Source organism: Capra hircus, chromosome 11 (genome assembly GCF_001704415.2).
Source record: "Capra hircus breed San Clemente chromosome 11, ASM170441v1, whole genome shotgun sequence".
Lineage (NCBI taxonomy): Eukaryota > Metazoa > Chordata > Mammalia > Artiodactyla > Bovidae > Capra > Capra hircus.
The window spans coordinates 15,030,907-15,058,375 of record NC_030818.1 but is presented as its reverse complement, the minus strand read 5'-3'; the positions used below and the strand labels follow the sequence as shown (position 1 = coordinate 15,058,375).

General features: G+C 41.3%; 1 protein-coding gene and 1 long non-coding RNA gene across 6 annotated transcripts in view; both read right to left on the bottom strand.

The window, feature by feature from the left end:
• TTC27 (tetratricopeptide repeat domain 27) overlaps positions 1-16,952 on the bottom strand; it is a 178,116-nt gene extending 161,164 nt beyond the window's left edge. For 3 of the 5 annotated variants that reach the window (XM_018055099.1, XM_018055101.1, XM_018055098.1), the window contains exons 1-4: positions 16,664-16,952; positions 14,865-15,045; positions 12,038-12,191; positions 5,308-5,448 (exon numbers count right to left, since the gene is read on the bottom strand). In XM_018055099.1, the coding sequence (XP_017910588.1) occupies positions 5,308-5,448; positions 12,038-12,191; positions 14,865-15,045; positions 16,664-16,763 (576 nt within the window). In that variant the 5' untranslated portion in view covers positions 16,764-16,952. The remainder of the gene's footprint in view (positions 1-5,307; positions 5,449-12,037; positions 12,192-14,864; positions 15,046-16,663) is intronic. The other 2 variants (XM_005686400.3, XM_018055097.1) reach the window with 2 other exon arrangements.
• Positions 25,920-26,859, bottom strand: LOC108637104. The gene is made up of 2 exons (XR_001918747.1): positions 26,531-26,859; positions 25,920-26,291 (listed from the first exon to the last, which is right to left on the bottom strand). It is a non-coding gene; the product is annotated as an uncharacterized LOC108637104 (long non-coding RNA).

The window sequence follows — 27,469 nt, the reverse complement described above, 5'->3', positions numbered from 1 at the left end:
CTTTGGGAAAAAATTTTACATTAACTCAAATCAACTTTTAGAATTTTTTTACATTTGTGAGATTAAATTCACTCTTCAGGAAGCTTACCCACCCACGGCTACGTCTTCGGTAATAACACCAAATCCACTGCCCTGTCTTCCAGGGGAACATCTCTTCTCTGTTTACTCAAAGCCAGCTGGGCTTCCCGACATCATTTTCAACTTCCCATTTCCCCCTTTAAAATGCCTACTGTCATCGCCCGGCTCTGCTACAGCACTCTACCAGCACCATGATCCAACACCCACCATCCCAGGAGGCCCCCCACTAGAACCTCCTGTGGGGTGATTCTTCCCCTTGTCTCAACTTCCAGCACGTGTTTCCACCTCCCTTTGCAAACGCAGCCCCCCACACTCGTGTATGCCATCCTAGTTTTCAGTGTTGTCAGCCAGCTAGCCAACAAGATGAGGAGCCATGCTTCACTCATCCCTGTATCCTCCTTGAAGCAATGCATGCTGAGCACGCTACAAGGTAAGAAATAGCCTGGGTTCAGATTATTCCTCACACTGAGAAGACCTCTGCCACACCTTCTTCCACGGAACCCTTCTCCCAGAGAAGAGATTAGGGCACACACTGGTCTCTCACTCCCCTGAACTTCCACACTGTGCCTAGAAGTTAGCACCACACGGGAGAGCTCGCGTTCTTCGAGTGTGTGAGTACCTGGTCCTTACAGTGTGGAGGGTGGAGACTGCGTTCTGTACACTGTCTTGACTGATGCACAGGCTGACAGCACAGCAGCCTTTTCTCAGTCTCTGGTACTGTCTTACTTTTCAACACGTCCTGATTAAACAAGCCGATACAGAAGCATACACAGTGAAGATCAAAGTCTCTCTTCTGCTGCCTTAGCATCATCCTCCGTCCCCAGAAAAATCCATGACAGAGGTTTATATTCCTCTAGGCTCTTCCTCTATACATATGTTTGTGTGTGCAAATAAGAAGTATTAACTATTTTTGATAGGTTCATTAAATTACCACGTATGATCATGCATTGAATCATCTAAATTAGTTATAACTATGTTACTTTGAATTATACTGTCCAAAGGTGTGAAAAATTTTCTTTCTTTTATAGCAATACCTACTAATTGGAGATCATGCTTAACTACCAAAAGCATTTTCTGTTACTTGAATTTAATTTCTTAATTTGATCAAGGTGTAAAACTGCCTGTTTCCCTTCTAAACGGCTACACACAATTGCTCCAACAATGATAAAATCACAAATGAATTTTGACTCTGTGACAAAAACTTTTCTAATTACTAATGCTATTTCCTCAGGCCATGTAAGGAAAAGAAAGGTAGAATTATCTAATAGAAAGAAGTTTCACATCATTTTTAATTTAATTCCCTGAGTTGTTGCCTCGTTTTCATTCTTTTCCTATCACGAAGCTAATGAAGTCAGTCTATATTCCAATTATCCGTCCTTATCTGCTGTCAGCAGTAAGTGAGTCAGGTCTGGCAACATATTCTTTCCTTTTCTAGACATAGGAATTAAGACAGATCCAGTCAAACAGACTGCCCTGTTAAAAAAACATACGACTTAAGATGCTCAGCTCTTAAAAATCAGATCTATTAACTAACTCTTTAATCCAAAATCTTCACATGAGAGAAGGGGGAGCGTGAAACAAAGAAAGAAAGCATGATCTATCTTTTTTTTTACTAGAAAATAAAAGTGCCTTTTTCTATCTGTCAAGAATCACTTAATAGAAAATCTGAGACGTTAATGAAAAAGGAAACTTGAAGTCTAGCTTTAGACAGTTCCCAGATCCTGTCTCCTGACTAGAGCACTTATTACTTGTTCTGATTGACAAGTCATACTAGTGAGTAACCTTCTAGAAGGCAGGGCGCATGAGTGTACTCAAAAGAAACCCAGTAACTGCTTGCCAACTCAAGTCCCCTTTATAAATAAGGAAACTGATATTCAGAGTAATTCACTGGCCTAAGGTCACAGAGATGGTGAGAGGCTAAGCCAGACAAACTCTGGTCTGATTCCGAAGACAAAATTCCTTTTACTCAACATTAACATATTACTAATAATGGTCTATATGCTTCACAGACTAGGGAGTGGGGAAAAATCATCTTCTTTTATTGTTTCACAAAAATAAAATCATTGTTATTTTTAATAAAAAATCAACCTGATACATTCCTGCTTAATATGCCTACTGATGAAAGTTTTCCATCAAGAAAACTGTATCACTAACTAATTAATGACCATTAGTCTCACTAGAGAGAAAATGATACCATTTAGCAACCTCATGTCCTGATGATACTTTCTTTAGGGTCAAGTACTACTCAGTCTATAAGATCATTTAACTCAAATCAACTTGGAAAAACATTTTTTTATTCAAACTAACATCACTAAAAAGATCAAAGATAAGGCCTTATATCTGCTAGTATACACTGAAACCCATCAAGTAAAAACCCTTCCGGTACAACTGATTCCAAACCTTCTAGCTCTCATGAGAGTTGCTGAAAGAGGCATGATTCCCTTTTTACCTCTTCTTTGCCTCAACTTAAATGCTCAGGAAAATAAGCCCTTATACAGTACAGACCAAGTCCCCATTTTATCCATAGAAATATTATTTCTTAAACTTTCTCAGCCAACATTTGGAAACTGGGATATTTCACATAAAATTTAGATTTACTATTTCTGGCAGTACAGGGTCTACATGCCTAAGTTGCAATGATCAGGATAGGAATCAGGAAGCTTCAAGCCTGTGGGTCAGAAACAGTCTTCTACCTGTTTTCCTTTAGCCCCAAACCGAGACTGGTTCTTACATTTTTGAAAGAAAGAAAAGAAAATTTTGTGACATGTGAAAGTATATTAAATGTAAATTTCACAGTCCATAAATAAAGCTTTATTGGTATACAGTCACACTCATTCACATATTATCTGCAGCTGCTTTCACACTGCAAGGCAGATTGAAGAGTTAGCTGCACACAGCTGAGAAGCTGCAACAGAACCAACACACCTCAAAGACTTTCTTCAATTCTCTCTTGGGGTTTTTATCACCTCCTATTGCATGTTAGCTTTTCTCACTAATTTATATGTAACCTAGAGAAACCACACAATGGATACTGAACAAATGCTCTACTAAACCCAACCCAAATATCAATCAGTGCAGGACATGAGCCAAGAAACAGTAATAGTAATTAAGATCTACTGTAAGTGCTATGCATACTTCTGGCTACTGCTCATTATCCTTACATGAAATTCATAAAAGACTGTGATGGATGTTTCTAAACCCACTTTTAAGATTCAGAGAATAAACACTTACACACATGTATACATACATTCAACACATATATATATTATGTTAAAGAGAAAATGTTTCATTTTATACTAGTCTAATCTCGTTCAGTTCAGTTCAGTTGCTCAGTCATGTCCAACTCTTTGTGATCCCATGAACTGCAGCACACCAGGCCTCCCTGTCCATCACCAACTCCCGGAGTTCACTCAAACTCATGTCCATCGAGTCAGTGATGCCATCCAGCCATCTCATCCTCTGTCGTCCCCTTCTCCTCCTGCCCCCAATCCCTCCCAGCATCAAAGTCTTTTCCAATGAGTCAACTCTTCGCATGAGGTGGCCAAAGTACTGGAGTTTCAGCTTTAGCATCATTCCTTACAAAGAAATCCCAGGGCTGATCTCCTTCAGAATGGACTGGTTGGATCTCCTTGCAGTCCAAGGGACTCTCAAGAGTCTTCTCCAACACCACAGTTCAAAAGCATCAATTCTCCGGCGCTCAGCCTTCTTCACAGTCCAACTCTCACATCCATACATGACCACTGGAAAAACCATAGCCTTGACTAGACGGACCTTAGTCGGCAAAGTAATGTCTCAGCTTTTGAATATACTATCTAGGTTGGTCATAACTTTTCTTCCAAGGAGTAAGCGTCTTTTTAATTTCATGGCTGCAGTCACCATCTGCAGTGATTTTGGGGCCCAAAAAATAAAGTCTGACACTGTTTCCACTGTTTCCCCATCTATTTCCCATGGAGTGATGGGACCGGGTGCTATGATCTTCATTTTCTAAATGCTGAACTTTAAGCCAAGTTTTTCACTCTCCTCTTTTACTTTCATCAAGAGGCTTTTCAGCTCTTCTTCACTTTCTGCCATAAGGGGGTGGTGTCATCTGCATATCTGAGGTTACTGATATTTCTCCCAGCAATCTTGATTCCAGCTTGTGTTTCTTCCAGTCCAGCGTTTCTCATGATGTACTCTGCATATAAGTTAAATAAGCAGGGTGCAATATACAGCCTTGACATACTCCTTTTCCTATTTGGAACCAGTCTGTTGTTCCATGTCCAGTTCTAATTGTTGCTGCCTGACCTGCATACAGATTTCTCAAGAGGCAGGTCAGGTGGTCTGGTATTTCCATCTCTCTCAGAATTTTCCAGTTTATTGTGATCCACACAGTCAAAGGCTTTGGCATAGTCAAGAAAGCAGAAATAGATGTTTTTCTGGAACTCTCTTGCTTTTTCCATGATCCAGCAGATGTTGGCAATTTGATCTCTGGTTCCTCTGCCTTTTCTAAAACCGGCTTCAACATCAGGAAGTTCACGGTTCACGTATTGCTGAAGCCTGGCTTGGAGAATTTTGAGCATTACTTTACTAGCATGTGAGATGAGTGCAATTGTGCGGTAGTTTGAGCATTCTTTGGCATTGCCTTTCTTTGGGATTGGAATGAAAACTGACCTTTTCCAGTCCTGTGGCCACTGCTGAGTTTTCCAAATTTGCTGGCATATTGAGTGCAGCACTTTGACAGCATCATCTTTCAGGATTTGAAATAGCTCAACTGGAATTCCATCACCTCCACTAGCTTTGTTCGTAGTGATGCTTTCTAAGGCCCACTTGACTTCACATTTCAGGATGTCTGGCTCTAGATGAGTGATCACACCATTGTGATTATCCGGGTCGTGAAGATTTTTTTTGTACAGTTCTTCTGTGTATTCTTGCCACCTCTTCTTAATATCTTCTGCTTCTGTTAGGTCCATACCATTTCTGTCCTTTATTGAGCCCATCTTTGCATGAAATGTTCCCTTGGTATCTCTAATATTCTTGAAGAGATCTCTAGTCTTTCCCATTCTGTTCTTTTCCTCTATTTCTTTGCATTGATCTCATTAATCTCATTAGGGGAGATTAAATTAAATACCTAAGGAAGACTTAGAAAATAAATATACCAAGACATTGTCAGCATCGCATCTAAAGTCTGATGCTAATCAGCACAAAAGTCACACCTGGGTCTGAATCTCCTGGCTCCTTTTTTTTCCTTACCTGAATAGCTGTCAGTTTATGTCTTATATTCACTAAGATAATTCTTGCTAATAACAGCAGGATAGGCTTTGCGGTCAGGCTGTAGATTGATTCACCATCTAGAACAAGCAGACTCAGAACAAATGCATCCAGTCCTTTGATCTGGAAAAAAAAAATATATATATATATATATGATCAAATAATTTAGAAAAAAATTAACCTTTGTCTTATAAGGATACATATTTTCCAGTTAATCAGCTCTGAAACACAATCATTAATCTATTACACAGCTACTGGCACTGGACCAAGTCCTAATATTATAAATGCCTCTAGAGATCTACAACTCCAGCCTGCCCTGACCAATGACCACCCATCTGCTTATGCTTTAGAGGAACAGAACAATCAAGAAAATGCTACGATTGAAGAGTCACCATTATCTTACAGATTTCAAAGTGTTTTCTCAGTAAAGCCATCTCTATGTGAAAGTATTCATATTAAACACCTACTTTTCATATACACTTCACCAGTCAGTTAATGTCATTACAAACCACAGCTGCCCCTTAATTACTATCAGGTCAAAGAATAACAAAGTCTTACATATCAGATGCTGAGTAGGCATACAATCACGGACCGACGTGAACAGAGCCTGCCCAACAGGAAGGTCTGTGAAAAATCCATTTCTCAACTGAACGGATTTTCTACACTGGACCAGACACTCATGTTTTTAAAATGTGGGCTGAATAATTTTGACAGTTGCCACAAAATCAACAGCAGGAATGCTCAACATCAGGAACACAGGCTCTAAGTCACCAACACAGGATGGAGTCCTTTTACTAGTTTATTCGTTTATTACCCATTTATTAGTTTTACTTTTACCCATTTATTAGTTTGTGGGCATAGGCAGATTTCTTTTAACTGAGCCTCAGTTTCCTGAATTATAAAATCAAATAACAGTACCTACACCTCACACGTTTCTTATAAGGATTAAACAATCCAAGTGATGCCAGTGCCAGGCTCAATGCTTTATAAAAACATTCCATAAAGGTACAAAAGGAACAGCCCCTTCATCATCACTGAAAAGTGTACTTGAGGAATAAAGACAATGTGAATGACCACCAGCAAACCACCAATAAAGCTTTACTGTTAACCTACACTGAGGGTAGAATGAATTTTTTTTTTTCAAGTTCAGTAATCAAGGAACTATTCTGAAGTGTTACAACTGCCTCAATCTTAGAAGAAAACAGGGCAAAAAAAGTTAAGTTCAGTCCAAAATCACACCCAAGTTAGCGTCTGAACAGAAATTACAGCCCAGGTTTTCCAACTCCCAAGCCAGTATTCTTCCTACCATCTCATGCTACCTTCCCCTGAGACCTCGGCTAAGCACAAGAAGTCCCAGGACAGGGCCAGGATCACTGCCAGCCTTCTGACTGGGACAACTCATGACGAGGGGTAAGCAACTGAGACACAGACACAGCAGAGGACCTGGTTTGGAGAAGAAACTCACCGTGAATCCAGTGTGGACACGATGAGTCTGAGGTTCCCTGTGAGACCTCCAAGAGGACGTACCAATTACATCAGCAAATCTACTGCTTAAGGACTTGAGAGAAGACCCTGCCTAACATGCCCAAGCTGGACCTGAAGCCTCACCGAATCATCTTGCCTTTTAGGTGGACTTAACAATCTTTATTTCCTAACATCCCAACCAAACTGGTGAGTATAAGACATGACTTTAAGAAAAAGAACCCTTTTCTAATCACACTGAGACAAAAAAGACATCCATCTGTTGTAGCACAAATTTAGATCACTATCTTCTAATGAAATCCTTAAAGATAACAAACAGGTGACTTAACAGGGCAACAAACAGAAAATTACACAAAGAGATACTCCGTGATATAGTACTTGGACCTCATTTCCTCTGATACTCAAAGTCAGAGGTTGGTTACTAAACTTCCTTCTCTTTAAGTTCTCAGACAACGTCACTAACAGGGCAAATAATAAATAAGTGGAGGAGTGAATGCATGAATAAACAAACAAATTTCTTTTCCCAAAGTAATTTTGCATCATTATTATCAAAAAATGGAATGCTTTTCTATCTTCTGCTTAAGTGAAGCAGTCTCTATCTACTCCTGTGATCTAACACTGATATTCCAACCAAGCTCTAACCATGCTTACAGAGGTTTGGAAAGATGGCTGAATTTTAAAGAGGGCTGTTTACATTTTCAACTAAAACAGATAAAATGAAAATTACAAGTCCCTTAGCAACAATTCCTCAGTCACGAGAGCATAAGACATATAAAAATACTTATTAATCAGAACAGTGGAAAAAAAGTCAACATCTGGAAGCCTGAGATACATCTGATTTAAAACCAGTTTACTAGAAGATCAACTTTTATGTGTGAGAGGGACCTACTCAGACATTAACCTCTAGTGCTATTCCCAAGGCTGGTTAGACCAGTGGTCACACAGCAGTGCTAAAAATGCCAAGGCCCTAAGTTGGAGGCAGGGGAAATTAATTTGGCTTTGATGACTATACTCCAAGACCATGAAGTATATTCACAAATATCTGTCCTCACAAGAACTATAAAACATCAATAAGCACAGGAAAATGACAACTGGAAAATACTGATATGCCACTCCCCAATTTAAAAACTTCAACTCCCTCGATCTTCCAAATTGTCAGATTGCTGGTAAAGAGAATAAACTGAATAATTCTCTCCAGGACAACCTGACCCAAGTAAGAACAGCTGACCGTGCGTACACCCTAGAGCACAGCAACTCCACCCGTGGATCCCTGCCCTCAGCAGAGCTTCCCAGCTCAGCCCTGGGAAGCATTTACAAGTGTGGAAAAACATCAGTCCTCTCAGCCCTCAGGGAGCCTAACTATAGCCCTAGGAAGGGGGCAGGCAGTAAAAACAGCCTCCTTCATTTAGCTCATTGCACCAAACATTATCCTTTTTTAAGTTTTGCTGTGCTTGGAAACTCTTACAAATGAATCCTAGAAGATATGTTCCCAACAGCACAGTACACAATATACTGCCCAAAACGGAAACATCCCATGTGGCCATCAAGAGTAGAACAGATATATAAACTGTGGTCCATTCATACAATTGGAATACTATGCAACAGTAAAAATGAATAGTTTATAATAACCAAAAATATATGTCTAAGCAAAGCAAGTCACAGAACACAATTTATTTCACTTTTATATAGTTCAGTTCAGTCACTTAGTCATGTCCATCTCTTTGCAACCCCATGGACTGCAGCATGCCAGGCCTCCCTGTCCATTACCAACTCCCAGAGTTTACTCAAACTGATGGCCACTGAGTTGGTGATGTCATCCAACCATCTCATCCTCTGTTGTCCCCTTCTCCTCCTGCTTTCAATCTTTCCCAGCATCAGGGTCTTTTTAAATGAGTTCTTCATATCAGATGGCCAAAGTACTGGAGTTTCAGCTTCAACATCAGTCCTTCTAATGAATATTCAAGACTGATTTCCTTTAGGATGGACTGGCTGGATCTCCTTGCTGTCCAAGGGACTCTCAAGAGTCTTCTCCAACACCACAGTTCAAAAGCATCAATTTTTTGGTGCTCAGCTTTCTTTATAGTCCAACTCTTACATTCATACCTGACCACCAGAAAAATCATAGCTTTGACAAGACAGACCTTTGTTGGCAAAGTAATGTCTCTGCTTTTTAATAAGCTGTCTAGGTTGGTCATAACTTCCCTTCCAAGGAGCAAGCGTCTTTTAATTTCATAGCTACAGTCACCATCGGCAAAATAAAGTCTGTCACTGTTTCCACTGTTTCCCCATTTATTTGCCATGAAGTAATGGAACCAGATACCATGACCTTAGTTTTCTGAATGATGAGTTTTAAGCCAACTTTTTCACTCTCCTCTTTCATTTTCATCAAAAGGCTCTTTAGTTCTTCACTCTCTGCCATAAGCGTGGTGTCATCTGCATATCTGAGGTTATTGGTATTTCTCTCGGCAATCGAGATTCCAGTTTGTGCCTCATCCAGTCCAGCATTTCTCCTGATATACTCTGCATATAAGTTAAATAAGCTTTATTTGCTTATTTATTGACTATGCCAAAGCCTTTGACCGTGTGGATCACAAAAAACTGTGGAAAATTCCTCAAGAGATGGGAATACCAGACCACCTGACCTCCTCCTGAGAAATCTGTATGCAGGTCAAGAAGCAACAGTTAGAACTGGACATGAAACAACAGACTGGTTCCAAATCAGGAAAGGAGCACATCAAGGCTATATATTGCCACCCTTATTTAACTTATATAAAGTTCAGAAACTGGCAAAACTAAACAGTATGTTCTCTGAGGATACATACATAGTAAGTGCTAAAACTATGAAGCAAGGAATGGAACATTAACATCAAATTCATGAGATGTTTCATGAGAAAGGGGGCTGGGGATGTCACCGAGAAGCACATGCAGGAGACCTTCTAATGCTTTTCCAAGTCAGAGCACATGCAGGAGATGCTATGATTTGTGGTGTACACCAGGTAGCTAGAGAAGGCCGCTAAGCCAGACGAGACCAGTTCCAAGGCTCTCCCAGCCCTGGGCCCACAGAGCCACCGCAATGGCAAAGGGCTCAACACCTAAGCAAGAGCAGCCAGAAAGTTCCATTCTCCAGGCTGGTGATGTTCCCTCTCTCAAGCCAGGTGGTGGAAACAAAGATGTCTTATTATTTAAACTGCACACATTTTGTATGCTTTTTTGAGAGTAAGATGTGCTTACAATAAAAAGGTTAAAATCAAGGTCTTAGTGAAAATTTCCTACAATGTGGCCGGAGCCCCATCTTTTACTACTGCCCCAACAGGCTCAAAGCAGCCCTCTCATACAGCCCTCGCAAACACCACAGTCCTCTGTCCTCTAAATCTGTGCTCACGTGACTACTTCTAGAGCGTACTTCCTCCTCTTCTCGACCGATCCATTTCCCTCATCACCCTTCAGGTTCTACCCCAAGGTCCACTCTTGACTAAAAGGTCTTCTCAGGCAAAATTCACTTTCCTCACATCTCTTTATTCATTTCAATGCTTCTTACAGTTGGATACTCTCATATAACCCATTTCGGTACTGTCTGAATTGCTATCTGACTCCACATGAGCTTCCACACTAGCACAGCAGAAAGAGTACTGGATTTGGACCCAGAAAATGTGGGTTCCAATCCCCCAACTATAAAGCCTCTGCAAGTTTCTCTTACCACTGTGAGCTTCAGTCTTCTCATCAATAGAAAATGTCAAATTGATACAACACACGGCAATGAAGCACCACTCCAACCACACATCAGTGCTCAGTACATAACTGCAAGCTTGTTTGGTAGGTTTCTAACCTGCACTGGGCAGCAACAGAGGCCAGAAACTGTTTCATACACAAAAAGGAAGTGAGATGTTCCATATACGTAAACTTCTAGAAAATCAAAGCATCTCTTTAAGTGCCAAAAGCTTGGGGATTTTACTTGTAATCATTTTGGATGAAAACTTTTATAAGGTATAGATTAAATTCCCTTCTTAGACATAAAATATGGAAGGCTTTTAACCTTTCAATAATGACTTAGAGCCAGCACTATGAATCTTAGTTATTCTATCACAATATAACACTATGACTCAGTAAACTGACTGTACAGCAGTAACTGCTATGGCTTTAGATTATGACTGCTTTTGTAATTCTCATCAAATTAGTAACACTGATCTCTAACAACTCCATTCCCCTTTCATCAGCTATTTCTAATTCTGAGAAACCAGGAAACAGTAAAGAGGTCTCTCTGACTGCCTAAGTTCTGGATGTTAAGGTGCCCTTTTTCCAGGCTGAGTGATCAATAGTTATGCTCCAGTTCTCTGAGGTGGCTGGATAACTCAGTTACCATTCTTCTTCTTAGGGCATGTCACATTCTCCCAAGCCCTGGGTACATATGCTCAAACACAACTGAGGTGTTCAAACTGCAAGCCCTACTGATGACCTATGGATGCAGGTGAATAACATTATCTCCATACACGGATATTAAGACTCATTATCACCATAGGGCATCTCCGAGCCAGACACTGTAAGTACATACAAATAAGTATATCTGTGACACAAAGGAAACCTCCCCAGGAACTGTTTTAAACACAGCTGCAAAACTTTTCTGCAACAAAATTAAACAGATCTCCAGACTTTCTACTTCTTCAAAAAGTATCTCTGTGTGCTGCTGCTGCTGCTAAGTCGCTTCAGTCGTGTCCAACTCTGTGCGACCCCACAGACAGCAGCCCACCAGGCTCCACCGTCCCTGGGATTCTCCAAGCAAGAACACTGGAGTGGGTTGCCATTTCCTTCTCCAATGCATGAAAGTGAAAAGTGAAAGGGAAGTCACTGAGTCATGTCCAACTCTCAGTGACCCCATGGACTGCAGCCTACCAGGCTCCTCCGTCCATGGGATTTTCCAGGCAAGAGTACTGGAGTTGGGTGCCATTGCCTTCCCCATCTTTGTGTAGCTGTGGTAAAATATTCAGCTGGAGGACTGGTGCAGCTGTCCATTCTTTAATAAACAGTGCAGCTAGCAGAGCTCCATAAAATGAGGAGCGTTTGAAGAGGAGTTTGAGACTGACGATGGAACTTCTGAATTACTTGAAACTCTGATCAATGAACAAGCATTCTTAGTAGGTTCTGTACAAGCCACGAAGTCATGTTTCTCTCTGACCTACTATTAACTCTGGCTTACAAAGATCCATTTCTAAAGAATAAACACAATAATACCTACATATGACATTTCCAAGAAGCGTACCTCACTGAACTGCTGAAACAAAACAGATGGCAAAAAATCCTGAGGGTGTAAATCAACAAGAGGGCCCGTCCAGTTACTCTGAACAAAAAGTTGCAAACTGCTCACACCAAGTAGGAATATCTTCTGTTGTCTGCATATAAGAATAAAGAAATAAACATAAACCATTATGTATAACCACAAATGCACTACTATTTCATTTCAGTGTTAATAAGAAAAATGTAAGATATCAACATTGAGATTATCTGAGAGTATTACAAAAAAAATTTCTGAAATATACACAGTTTAGGTCCACAAAGTCCAACACAATCACCTTGAGTCACATATGGCTCTTTAAATTAATTCCCAGGTGGCACTAGTGGTAAAGAATCCACCTGCCAAGGCAGGAGACACCAGAGATGTGGGTTCTATCCCTGGGTCAGGAAGATCCCCTGGAGAAGGAAATGGCAACCCAATATTCTCGCCTGGAAAATTCCAGGGATAGAGGAGGGCTACAGTCCATGGGGCTGCAAAGAGTTGGACACAACTATGTATGCACCCACACACAGATAAAATTTTAAAATTCAGTCCCTCGGTCACACCATCTACATTTCCAGTGCTCAATGGCCAAACGTGGCTACTGGCTCCTGCACTGGATGGAGCAGACACAGAGTATGTCCATCGTCACGAACATTCTCTCGAACAGCACGGGCTTAGCACCTGATCAGATCCTGAGAACATTGTCTTGCGTTCTATTTAACAGCTCTGACACTGACTGGGTGAAAAACTGATTTTATACATAAGAAAGCTGACAATAAAAAGTTGTTTCCAAACATTTTCTTCATCTGCACTACAAACTATTAGAACAAGAACAAAAAAAACCATAGATACTTTACTTGAACCTATTTCTTTTCAATCCTGCTTTGACTGAAGACAGGAGTAAGTAGGTAAACTTATTCTGTAAAGGAGAAAAAATTTTAGGCTTTACAGGTCACACGTGTTTCTTTTTTCCCTAACCCTTTTAAAAATGTAAGCAACACTCTGAGACACTTTGGCCTTGACCCACTGGAGGTAATTTGCCAACCTTTAGCTTAAGACACAAGTGAAAGTGAAAGTCACTCAGCTGTGTCCAACTCTTTGTGACTCCATGGACTATACAGTTCATGGAATTCTTCAAGAATCTTCCTTTTTGTGGTAGGGCCTAGGGAATATTGGAGGAAGAGGATGACTGCTTTCAGTTTTTCTTCAGCATGAACCTACAGGAATCCTCTTATATTCCCTAGGCCCTACCTCAAAAAGGAAGATTCTTTAAGAAAAAAAAAAAATCAAATCGACAAGCCATGGTATCCAGAATGCTCTGGACACAGAGCAACCGAGAGCAGAGCAAAGAAAGAATAGAGGCTATTTGTAGTCAGTAGTTTAGGAAACTTGAGGAAACAGGTGTGCAGCAAGATCTTAATGTAAGCCTTAATAAACATCAGAACTAAAAATCAAAATCCTCAAGGAGAGCTAAGAATACAGTTTAATTTTCAAATACCTCAAAATAAAGTAACTAAAATGTCTCTTCTCAGCTCTATGTGACAAGCAAGAGTTCTGGTCAACCAGTGTATAATGCATTTGTGCATACACGTGTGTTCTCACATGCACCACACAAAGCTATGGTAACACACAAACACCTGATAGCAAAATGACAGGAACGACACGAGAGGAATGAAACGATACCAGAGGCCAGAAAAATAACAATGAACGACATTGGTTAAGTAAAATACAGTGTCTATAGTGGTATTCTTTTATGAACTCCTAATCGATGCAGATTACATTTTATTCATCTTTACAACCTCAACACCAAGCACAGTAGTTGATTTGTTGAAGAACTAAAATGAAGTCATTTCTTACAAATTATGATAAAACAAAACTGCATATGTTTTAAAGAAAACTAAAACAACGTGGTTGCCAGAGCCAGTGGAGAAAAGAAAGGTATATTAACAAACTTACAAGAGTAAAATATAAGCCACTGAAAAAATTAGGTTAACTGCCGTGCAACTATCCCTTATACTGCTGCTGCTGCTAAGTCACTTCAGTTGTGTCCAACTCTGTGCGACCCCATAAACAGCAGCCCACCAGGCTCCACCGTCCCTGGGATTCTCCAGGCAAGAACACTGGAGTGGGTTGCCATTTCCTTCTCCAATGCATGAAAGTGAAAAGTGAAAAGTGAAGTCGCCCAGTCGTGTCCGACTCTTTGCGACCCCATGGACTGCAGCCCACCAGGCTCCTCCGTCCATGGGAGTTTCCAGGCAAGGGTACTGCAGTAGGTTGCCATTGCCTTCTCCATCCCTTATACTAAATACTATTAAATTACATAAACATCAATGGAAGAAGATAAACCAAGGGTTCCATAATAAAAACATTAAAGATAACAATCTAAAAATAATAAAAGTAGTTACAATTCTCACTCGGCAATCTACAAATAGCCAGATGGATAGTGTACACTTTCATGTTAAAAGGAAAGAAGGTCCGAAGTCTTAAGTATGGCTAAAACCTATGAGACCTAAGCAACTGGAAGCTCAGTGGTTGGCAGCTACCACCCAGTCATAAGTTAGTGTTATATACGATCCTCTGACATCCAACACCACTTTACCTTTTCATTCTCGATGGTCCTCTGGACAGAAGCTTTTACATAGATTATTACGTACATCAAGAGTCTTGACTAAATGTAAAGCCAGGTTTTCCAAAAACCGCAAAAGTCAATGTGCCTTACACATTGTCAAGACACTACCAAATGTATTCAAAATTCATTTCTCTATGAAAATTTCAAATAAAATTCTACCTTCTGGTTTTGTCCAAATCTGCTGAGTCATCATCCAGGAATGTTACTATCTGCTTCTCTAGGTAGCTGTCAATCTTTTCTTCAGTTATTGTTGCTGAATTTAAAATACTTTGAGTCAATGAATTTAACAATATGGCTTTGTAGTTCCCTTCCAGCAACAATTGTAGGTAAGATTCACTCTCTGTAACAGAAAGAAAATTTGTACAATAATCCAAAAAACTACTATTTTCATAGTAGTAAAGGGTAACACTATTACCATTTCAGTATGCAAAAAAAAAAAGTATATATCTAGAACACTTCCTATAAATTAATCACGAAGCACTGTGCAAATTCCCATCACTTCTCCTAGAATTAGGAGCTCATCCATATCATGAGCAGTAAGGCAGAAGTTAGACCTAGAAAAAATATTTCCCATTAGCAAGAAACATCATCCTTCTCCTGAGAATTCAAAAGGAATCCTACTGAAAACAGAAAAGTTTCCTTAGAACATTTCCTTTTACCATCTGGCTCCCACTACCCCCACCATGAAAGTGATAAGTCACTCAGTCCTGTCTGACTTTTTGCAACCCCATGGACAGCAGCCCATCAGGCTCCTTTATCCATGGATTTCTCCAGGCAAGAATACTGGACTGGGTAGCCATTACCTTCTCCAGGGAATTTTCCAGACACAGGGATCCAACCCAGGATCCCTAGGTTGATGTTCTCCTGCATTGCAGGCAGATTCTTTACTGTTTATGAGCCACCAAGGAAGCCCAACCATACTCCCTGGTGAAAAGCTGGTGCACTTATGGTTCCCCTAATATCCAAATGCACATTCCTGCCTGCACACTTTTACACTGGTGATTTCCTCCTGGGGAACTTTTCCACTTACTAGTCTTACTCTTGGATCAAAAATCAGGTCAAGTTTGATTTCTTCCATAAGACTTCCAGACTCAGACTTCAGAAACTACCTCTCACCTGAAGCACCTATTGTATATAACACCCAAACACAGGTGTGTCCATACACACACACACATCCCACTTATACATATATACTGTGTTAAACTCTCTCTCTCTCTCTCTCTCACACACACACACACACACACACACACACAGACACACACTGTCCTAAGCACCTATTGTATATAACACCCAAACACAGGTGTGTCCATACACACACACACATCCCACTTATACATATATACTGTGTTAAACTCTCTCTCTCTCTCACACACACACACACACACACACACACACACTGTCCTAAATTGATATTTCTCTTTTGGGTCCAGCTTAAACCCCACAACAACGTGTACCTATAACCCTGTAGTAAACGTGCCTTTTAACTCTTTGTTTCTCGGGTAACTGTGCTTTGCTTACAAGATTACATCTTTGCTGCCTCATTTCAGTTGTTGTACTTAGCAGCTGTGAGACTTTGAATAAATTACTTAACCAGCTTACTTAAATGTCTTCATCTGCAAAAAGGGAACAAAAGTACTGTCTACTTTATGTGTCTATTATAAGGATTAAATGACTGAATAAGAGTTGAGAGATTATAAAAATAATTGACATTATTACTGAGGGCTTCCCTGGTAGCTCAGACGGTAAAGAACCTCTGGACTGGGAAAAATTTAGAGTGAAGACAAGTACGGAACCTGAAGACCACGCCCACCAGATGCAACACCTGAAGCCTTAAGAAATCAGGCAGATTTAGGAAGGAAGAAAATACAGGAGGGATGAAAACCCAGCCGCCGCCACCTGTTCTCCCCACAGTCCTCACGGCGGTCTAAGTCCCTCCCTGGCAAGTTCACCCCTCTCACCCAAACTGGCGACTCCCTCCTGCTTCCACTGCTGCCGCTCAGCCTGAGTAGGGAAGCCCCTCAGAACTGCCAGCTCCGGGGTCCACATCACCCCGGACATAGCTGCAGCCAAAAGATTCCTACGAGGGTCACACAGGAGTCAAAAAGACGAAAGTAAAAGTTAGAGCGACCAAGACGCCGACGACTAGTGGCGACAGTTCCTGTAAACACAAAGCCTAGAACAGCATGTGGGGATAACGGAACAAGGAGGCCGCCATGACAGCAGCGCGGAGAACCCTGGGAAATACACGCATACTCGCTGAACCTGCTTCCGCCTAGGCGACCAACACGAGCCCTTAGTACCGAGCATGCCCACTGAGGATGCCCCAAGCTGGGGAAAGGGGCGGGGCTTGGGGAGGGGCCTTGGTCCCCTCAGCCCCACCCCCAGAGGCGTAACGTTGCGCTGTGGAAGGAGTGGAGGGCGTCGAGTCATTCTGCACCGCCCACCCAGGAGGCCGGTGGAAGAGGTGGAAGTTTTGGTCTTGCCCCAGCTGCCGTATAACTGCAAAGACTGCAGCTTTGATTCCTAAACCTCTTTAAGTCCGAACCCTCCAGACGACCTGATGAAAGCTCAGTCGGTCCTGACAAAGCACATGGGCCCTTACTACCAACACTGAGGTACCATTTCAGGGAATTAGAGACCCAACGAAGAGGAGTCCAGTGAATTCCATATAAGAACTCTGTCTGGACTTAAACTGGTGATCAAGTGGTTAAAAAACTGACTGCCGATGTAGGAGGACACGGGTATGATCCCTGGTCTGGGAGGATTCCACATGGCATGAAGCAACTAAGCCCATGCTACTGGACCCCCATTCCCTAGAGGCCCTGCTTGACAACAAGAGAAGCCCCGAGAATGAGAAGCCCAGGCACTACAGCTAGAGAGAAGCCCATGCTCCCCACAACCAGAGGAAGGTCCAGTCTGTTCACCTTCCCTCTGACATGAGGCTCTGCACCCCAGAAAGCTCATTCCTGTCATAGAGGAACAAAACCCCACAGAAACTAGAAACCCTGACTGTCGATTAGGGAGACTTTCAGAGAAAGATCTTGATCAACAGAAGGAAATGTAAAAAAGTAACAAACATATTTCGATTAAATAGAGATTAGAGATCAGAAAGGGGAACTTACCCATGACTTACCATGGTTGTGGGTACCAAAATGCAATTCTCTGATGATCCTGAATAAACCTATCTTTGCTGGAAACACTATCTGGCAGTCTATTTGTTTCTGGCCAACAATGCATTTAAACATTATATACTTCTAATAAAAATACATTTTTATAATCCTTTAGTCAATTAGTGTTAATAGAAGCAGGAAATGTTTGATTACTATAGTGGGTTGACTAGTTGCCCCAAAGATATAAAATCTTAATCCCTGTTACCTGATTTGGAAAAATCATTTTAAAATGAACCCGATGGGTTCAAAGTGCTGTTCTAAGAGATGGCACTTATAAGTGTCCTTATAAGAGAAAGGCAGAGGGAGATTTTACACACACACAAACACACACGCACACACAGGAACGATATGTGAACATGGAGGCAGAGGTTGGAGTAATGCACACACAAGCCAACAAGTGCTGGCAGTCATCAGAAACTGGAAAAGATAAAGAATGGACTCTCACCTAGACCCTTTAAGGAGACAAGTCCTGCTGACACCTTGATTTTGAACTTACGGTCTTAAGAACTGTGGGTGAATATATTTGTTGCTATTTTTTAAAAATATGCATATATTTATTTTGTCTGCATCAGGTCTTCCGCTGTGGGATCTTTCTCCAGAGCACGTGGGACCTTAGTTCCCCAACCAGGCATCAAAACGGTGTCCCCTGCATTACAAGGTGGATTCTTAACCGCTGGACCACCAGAAAAGTCCCCAGTCACCTGTTGCTTTAAGCTACCAACTTTGTGGTAATTTTCTAGAGCATCTTCAAGAACTAATATAAATATTAAAACATAATTGATGATATTATAGAAGTAAAGGCAAGATAAATATATTTTATGGAATAAACATGTAATGTTAATTAGGTATATCTTTATTTCATTACTTATCCAAACACTGCATGCCTGCTAAGTCGCTTCATTTGTGTCCAACTCTTTGCAACACTATGGACTGTAGCCTACCAGGCCCCTCTGTCCATAGTGTTTGCCAGGCAAGAATACTGGAGTGGGTTCCCATGCCCTCCTTCAGGGGATCTTCCTGACCCAAGGATCAAACTTTCATCTCTATGTCTCTTGCGTTGGCAGGTGGGTTCTTTACCAGTAGCGCTGCCTTGGAAGCCCTCTCCAAACATTACTAGCCTTTCCAATGCCCACTAAGTTATTTTAATTAATTATTCTGATGGCTTCTGCTGCTGCTACACTTATATAAACATGTAGGTTAACATATATTTTTGCTACGAAGATATATTTCTCAAAGAAGTATTATAGAATGTATTTTACAACCCTGTAAATGTTGTAGGCAGACTTTGGTGTGATTGTCCTTTTACAGTTTGGAACAAGTTACCTTCCAGTCTCCCTGTCTTCTGAATTCGAGTTTTGGATCTCAAGACACTTCTCTTATCCACGTGATCAATGTAACATGTACTTTCATGTATTAAAATGGTAGTCACTTCACATACAAAAAAAAAGCCACTTTACGTAAAAAACAGACACACAGATTAATGGAACAGAACTGAGAACCAAGAAATAAACCCATGTATACAGACAGTTAATTTACAACAGAGGAGCCAAGAAGATACAATAGAGAGGACAGTCTCTTTGATAAATGGTGTTGGGGAAAATGGACAGCCACATACAAAACAATGAAACTAGACCACTATCTTACACCACACACAAAAATTGACTCAAAATGGCTTAAAGGATTGAATTTAAGACCTGAAACCATAAAATTCCTGGAAGAAAGTAAAAGCGGTAACCAACTACCATAGTTTCCCTCCTAGCTCAGTCAGTAAAGAATCTGCTTGCAATGCAGGAGACCTGGGTTTGAGTCCTGCGTTGGGAAGATGCCCTGGAGAAGGAAATGGCAACCCACTCCCGTATTCTTGCCTGGAGAAACCCATGGAAAGAGGAGTCTGGCAGGCTACAGTCCATGGGGTCACAAGAGTCAGACACGACTTAGTGACTAAACCACCACTACCAACACTGACATTGGTCTTAACAATGTTTTGTGGCTCTGACTGCAAAAGCAAAAGAAACAAATGCAACAAAAATAAATGGGATTACACCAAACTAGAGAGCTTATACACAGTGAAGGAAACCATCATCAAAATGAAAAGGCAACCTACTGCATGGGAAAACATATTTACAAACCATATACTTGACAAACGATTAATATTAAAAATATATAAAGACTCATGCAACTCAACAACAAAAGGAAACCAATTTGAAAAAATGCGCAGAGGTTCTGAACATAGCTTTTTGCAAAGAAGACATACACATGGCCAACTGGCACATAAAAACATGTTCAGCATCACTAATCATCAGTTCAGTTCAGTTCAGTCACTCAGTCGTGTCCGACTCTTTGCAACCCCATGAATTGCAGCACGCCAGGCCTCCCTGTCCATCACCAACTCCTGGAGTTCACTCAAACTCACGTCCATCAAGTCAGTGATGCCATCCAGCCATCTCATTCTCTGTTGTCCCCTCCTCCTCCTGCCTCCAACCCCTCCCAGCATCAGAGTCTTTCCAACGAGTCAACTCTTCGCATGAGGTGGCCAAAGTACTGGAGTTTCAGCTTCAGCATCATTCCTTCCAAAGAAATCCCAGGGTTGATCTCCTTCAGAATGGACTGGTTGGATCTCCTTGCAGTCCAAGGGACTCTCAAGAGTCTTCTCCAACACCACAGTTCAAACGCATCAATTCTTCGGCACTCAGCTTTCTTCACAGTCCAACTCTCATATCCATACATGACCACAGGAAAAACCATAGCCTTGACTAGACAGACCTTAGTCGGCAAAGTAATGTCTCTGCTTTTGAATATGCTATCTAGGTTGGTCATAACTTTTCTTCCAAGGAGTAAGCGTCTTTTAATTTCATGGCTGCAATCACCATCTGCAGTGATTTTGAAGCCCCCAAAAATAAAGTCTGACACTGTTTCCACTGTTTCCCCATCTATTTCCCATGGAGTGATGGGATCGGATGCCATGACCTTCGTTTTCCGAATGTTGAGCTTTAAGCCAACTTTTTCACTCTCCTCTTTTACTTTCATCAAGAGGCTTTTTAGCTCCTCTTCACTTTCTGCCATCAGGGTGGTGTCATCTGCATATCTGAGGTTATTGATATTTCTCCCGGCAATCTTGATTCCAGCTTGTGTTTCTTCCAGTCCAGCATTTCTCATGATGTACTCTGCATAGAAGTTAAATAAGAAGGGTGCAATATACAGTGTTGACATACTCCTTTTCCTATTTGGAACCAGTCTGTTGTTCCATGTCCAGTTCTAACTGTTGCTTCCTGACCTGCATACAGATTTCTCAAGAGGCAGGTTAGGTGGTCTGGTATTCCCATCTCTTTCAGAATTTTCCACAGTTTATTGTGATCCACACAGTCAAAGGGTTTGGCATAGTCAATAAAACAGAAATAGATATTTTTCTGGAACTCTCTTGATTTTCCCATGATCCAGTGGATGTTGGCAATTTGATCTCTGGTTCCTCTGCCTTTTCTAAAACCAGCTTGAACATCATGGAGTGTTCACGGTTCACATATTGCTGAAGCCTGGCTTGGAGAATTTTGAGCATTACTTTACTAGCATGTGAGATGAGTGCAATTGTGCGGTAGTTTGAGCATTCTTTGGCATTGCCTCTCTTTGGAATTGGAATGAAAACTGACCTTTTGCAGTCCTGTGGCCACTGCTGAGTTTTCCAAATTTGCTAGCATATTGAGTGCAGCACTTTGACAGCATCATCTTTCAGGATTTGAAACAGCTCAACTGGAATTCCATCACCTCCACTAGCTTTGTTCGTAGTGATGCTTTCTAAGGCCCACTTGACTTCACATTCCAAGATGTCTGGCTCTAGATGAGTGATCACACCCATTGTGATTATCTGGGTTGTGAAGATCCTTTTTGTACAGTTCTTCTGTGTATTCTTGCCATCTCTTCTTAATATCTTCTGCTTCTGTTAGGTCCATACCATTTCTGTCCTTTATTGAGCCCATCTTTGCATGAAATGTTCCCTTGGTATCTCTAATTTTCTTGAAGAGATCTCTAGTCTTTCTCATTCTGTTCTTTTACTCTGTTTCTTTGCATTGATCGCCGAAGAAGGCTTTCTTATCTCTTCTTGCTATTCTTTGGAACTCTGCATTCAGATGCTTCTAACTTTCCTTTTCTCCTTGGCTTTTCGCCTCTCTTCTTTTCACAGCTATTTGTAAGTCCTCCCCAGACAGCCATTTTGCTTTTTTGCATTTCTTTTCCATGGGGATGGTCTTGATCCCTGTCTCCTGTACAATGTCACGAACCTTATCCATAGTTCGTCAGGGACTCTATCTATCAGATCTAGTCCCTTAAATCTATTTCTCACTTCCACTGTATAATAATAAAGGACTTGATTTAGGTCATACCTGAACGGTCTAGCGGTTTTCCCTACTTTCTTCAATTTAAGTCTGAATTTGGTAATAAGGAGTTCCTGATCTGAGCCACAGTCAGCTCCTGGTCTTGTTTTTGTTGACTGTATAGAGCTTCTCCATCTTTGGCTGCAAAGAATATAATCAATCTGATTTTGGTGTTGACCATCTGGTGATGTCCATGTGTAGAGTCTTCTCTTGTGTTGTTGGAAAAGGGTGTTTGCTATGACCAGTGCATTTTCTTGGCAAAACTCTACTAGTCTTTGCCCTGCTTCATTCCGCATTCCAAGGCCAAATGTGCCTGTTACTCCAGGTGTTTCTTGACTTCCTACTTTTGCATTCCAGTCCCCTATAATGAAAAGGACATCTTTTTTGGGTGTTAGTTCTAAAAGGTCTTGTAGGTCTTCATAGAACCGTTCAACTTCAGCTTCTTCAGCATTACTGGTTGGAGCGTAGACTTGGATTACTCTGATATTGAATGGTTTTCCTTGGAGACGAACAGAGATCATTCTGTCGTTTTTGAGATTGCATCCAAGTACTGCATTTCAGACTCTTCTGTTGACCATGACGGCTACTCCATTTCTTCCGAGGGATTCCTGCCCGCAGAAGTAGAAATAATGGTCATGTGAGTTAAATTCACCCATTCCAGTCCATTTTAGTTCGCTGATTCCTAGAATGTCGATGTTCACTCTTGCCATGTCCTGTTTGACCACTTCCAATTTGCCTTGATTCATAGACCTGACATTCTAGGTTCCTATCCATTTGAATATTTTAAAAAAGGGAAATCTTTCCATTTGTGACAACATGGATGGAACTTAAAGATATTATACTAACTGAACTCAGACAGAGAAAAACAAATATAAGATTTCACTCATATGCAAAATCTAAACAAACAAAGACACACAAGAAAAACAAACTCATAGACACAGAGAACCGACTGGTGTTTACCAGGGGGGAAAGAGGTTAAGGGGTGGAGGGGAAGATTGCGTGGTGACAGATGGTAATGACTTTGGGGAGTGATCACTTGGCAGAGTATACAGATGTTGAATTAAACATTGTACACCTGAGACATGTTATATACCAGCTTTCCCTTAACTGAAAAAATAAGATAGCCACTTTAGAGATATATCAGAGCCATAGACATCCTATCAAAAGTTGTACACATACGGCATAGGGAGGGCTTTTTCTTCTCAGGCTTATGGGAGAAAAATTGGGAAGGGCATCCAAGTACAGGGGGAAACTAATGGAGACAGAAGAGTGGGTTGAGAGAGCATCACCACTCTTGGGAGTGGTCAGTGCTGCTGCTGCTGCTGCTAAGGTGCTTCAGTCGTGTCTGACTCTGTGCGACCCCATAGACGGCAGCCCACCAGGCTCTGCCATCCCTGGGATTCTCCAGGCAAGAACACTGGAGTGGGTTGCCATTTCCTTCTCCAATGCATGAAAGTGAAAAGTGAAAGTGAAGTCTCTCAGTCGTGTCCAACTCTTAGCGACTCCATGGACTATAGCCTACCAGGCTCCTCCATCCATGGGATTTTCCAGGCAAGAGTGCTGGAGTGAGTTGCCATTGTCTTCTCTGGGGAGTGGTCACTAACGCTTCTCAAATCAGGCTGGCCATCAGAACTACCTTGGGATTTTTGTAATCACCTGTTTGGAATTGACCCTAATTAAATCAGAAGCTCTGGCAAGTGGGGGGAGACTCCTATTCTCAGGAGGTTTCAAAGGTCTCCAGGTGAGTCTAATAAGCCAGGGACAAGAACCATGAACTGGTGTGTACCACGCACACTGTGCTAGGCAGTTCCCTTCAGTTACGCTATTGATACTTCTAACAACACAGGGAGGCAGTTAGTGTTTCCTTACAGACGAAGAAACTGAGTCTCAGAGAAGTTATATGGCTTGTCTGAGGCCACACAACTAGTGATCTTAGGACCCAAGATGACTCCAACCTCTGTTGCTCAACAAAATATCACTGACTTGGATGCAGAGTATAAAATCTGTCAATCAGCCAGAAAGTGACACAAATTCCCTTATTTAGAATTGAGAGATATTTGGCCACTTTAGGAGAAAATTGGGACATACGAGAGTCACTTTTGCGAATAACATCCCCAAAAACTTAGGGAAAGAATGGCTGTTCTGCCAGTCACTAAACCTATTTACTCAATTAATGAAAATTTGTTTCACAGAACAGACCTTTGTAGCCATCCAATCACTGTTAGCCTCTTGCTTCTCAAAGCCATCCTGTCAGGGATGGATTCACTCAAATAAACACACCTCTGAGTGCCAACTAGGTAGTCATACCTCAGATGACGTCAATTCCTGATTCCTGATTCCTCAGAAAGTCTCCCGGACCCTGAATGCCACACTGCCACAAACCCATGTAAGATCAACACTCCACTCTTCTGGGAGAGACTGTGCCTGGCCAGCACAACTTTCCTTCTAGACATAGTTAAGATCACTTGAAAATCAAACTCAACCCTGAATATTCATTGGAAGGACTGATGCTGAAGCTGAAGTTCTAATACTTTGGCCACCACATGTGAAGCATCCACCTGTTGGAGAAGACACTGATGCTGGGAAAGATTGAAGGCAAATGAGATGGGGCTGGCAGACAATGAAATGGTTAGATAGCATCACCAACTCAATAGCCATGAACTTGGACAAACTTTAGGAGATAAGAACAGGGAAGCCTGCCTGGTGTGCTGCAGTCCACAGGGTCTCAAAGAGGCCGACACGACTTAGCAGCTGAGCAATAAAAATAAAAGTGGAGTTAACTGTGGTTCAGGCATTCAAAGTAAAGTCAGGTGGCCATTGTGGATGTGGTTTCAGACATGTTCCTACATCAACTGAGAATCTGAATTTTCTGAACTGCTTCAAACATAAGGACACCACCAGCCACTTTCAAAAAATTATCAGAAGCAGCTACCAGATGGTCTTAAGTTTCTCCTTGTAAATATGCAATCATTTTGGACTCCAATCAGTCCTTGCACTGTTCTTGCCAGCTCCAATCCTAATATTTAACAACTTAGGCAACATTTCGATTTTTGCCTGTGTAAGTCTTCCCAATTTTGTAGTCTAGTCAACACAATTCAAGTGCTTCTTGATTCTGTGTATCCCAAGCAATAGTCCTCAGTTTGGCTCAAATAAAACTCTTTCCTATTCCTATTGTAAACTGCTCATTATTTACATCAACACCTCACTATATGTTATGGGCTGAATTGTGGTAGGCCTTCCAAATTCCTATGTTGAAGTCTTACCCCCAGTTAGAACCCCCTCAAAATGTGATTGTATTTGGCGACAAGGTCTCTAAAGAATTAAAGTAAAATAAGGTCATTAGGGTGGGCCCTCATTCAAAGAGACTGATGTCATTCTGACAAAGGAAAATGTGAGATACTGTCAACCAACCAACTGCGCTGCTTTCTTCTCAGTGTGTCATAGGTTTGTCTATGTCAAAGTCTAAACTTCTTCCTGGAAGAATTTCTGCCTCTTATTTAGTGCTATACCATAATCCTAACTCTTGAATTTTCTTTGATAAATGGAAGAATTTTTTTAAATTTAATCTTTTAAAACTTAGAATAACAATGGCATCATGGGGAGCTTTTGACATGTCATGAAGAATAAATTAATATGCTTAAGAGGCATTCTGGAAAAAAATTAGGGGACAAAATACCACATAGACAACACTGGTTTCTTTTATTGAAAAAGTGAGGCCTCCCAAAAGACAAAACAAAACAATTCAAACTCCAAGACAGTCTAAAAGACATTCCCAACTCCCTGGGTTACTCTTTTGCTTTACTCAGCTTTACCTAATTTTCCAAATGAGCTCTTCCTTATCCCCAGAGTTTTCACAAAAAATTCACATACTCTAGTAGATCAAATCAACTCTGTGAACAAGAAGGAACCACATATACAGATTTTGGCAGAATAAAGGTACAGAGGCAGATAAACCACAAAGCTAATGCAGCTTGTTTATGACCCCTCTCAAGGCTCCGGGTAGGGTCCTAACAATGTAGTCCTGACAACCCGATCTTCAGACTGCAGAACATCTGCAAAAGTAATAAAAAAGCAGTTTAATGATTACTTAGGGCTGGTGAGGAAACAGGGCGAGAGAGGACAGTGATGGGTAAAAGATACGGAGTTTCTTCTTGAGATGATGAAAATGTTCTAAAATTAACTGTGGTGATGGTTGCCCATGTGAATATACTAAAAACCACTGTATACCTCAAATGGGTAAACTATATGGTGTGTGAAACATATCCTAATACAACTTTTTAAAAAATGTTACCTTAAGTAATTCCTTGGTGGTTCAGAGATTAGGACTCATCACTTCCATTTTAGGCAGCAAGGGTTCAATCCTTGTTTAGGGAACTAAGATCCCACAAGCTGTACAGTCAAAAAAGGAAGATACTGTCATGTCAGTTAGCTTCTATCTGTCTTCCACTCAGATACACTTCCTCTCTAAGCACGTAGCTCTAGAGTGGCTGTGGGAATCTGGGGAATCCAGGAAGCTGAGTTGGGACGTGTTTAACTTTGGTTTCAGTTCAGTCGCTCAGTCGTGTCTGACTCTTTGCGACCCCATGAATCACAGCATGCCAGGCCTCCCTGTCCATCACCAACCCCCAGAGTTCACTCAAACTCACGTCCATTGAGTTGGTGATGCAATCAAGCCATCTCATCCTCTGTCGTCCCCTTCTCCTCCTGCCCTCAATCCCTCCCAGCATCAGAGTCTTTTCCAATGAGTCAACTCTTCGCATGAGGTGGCCAAAGTTTAGTGAGATAGATTTATATAGTATGCAGTCATTTCTGTGGCTATTGCTAACCACTTCAGTGTAGGAATGGCTTCCAAGAATATTCCTACAGCCTTGGTACTGACCTACCGTGAAACAAAAACAAAGGCTGGCGATCTTAGAATGAAATGAATGAATGAGTTCTGTGCGGCTCAACACCAGAAGTAGGTGGATAATGGAAGAAAAACAAGATTTGAAGTGCACACAACCAGAAGCTATGTAAAATTCTTCCAGTAATCAGACTAATGTAAAATTGTGAGAAGTTTCAATCCTCATCAATTCCTGGCCAAAATGGAAATCCACTATCAGGAATATACTTGATTTTCACACTGAGAATGGTTATCACTATAAATCCATCATAATTTTTTTGTGTGTGTGTGTGACTCGATAGACTGGAGCCCACCAGGCTCCTCCATCCATGGAATTTTCTAGGCAAG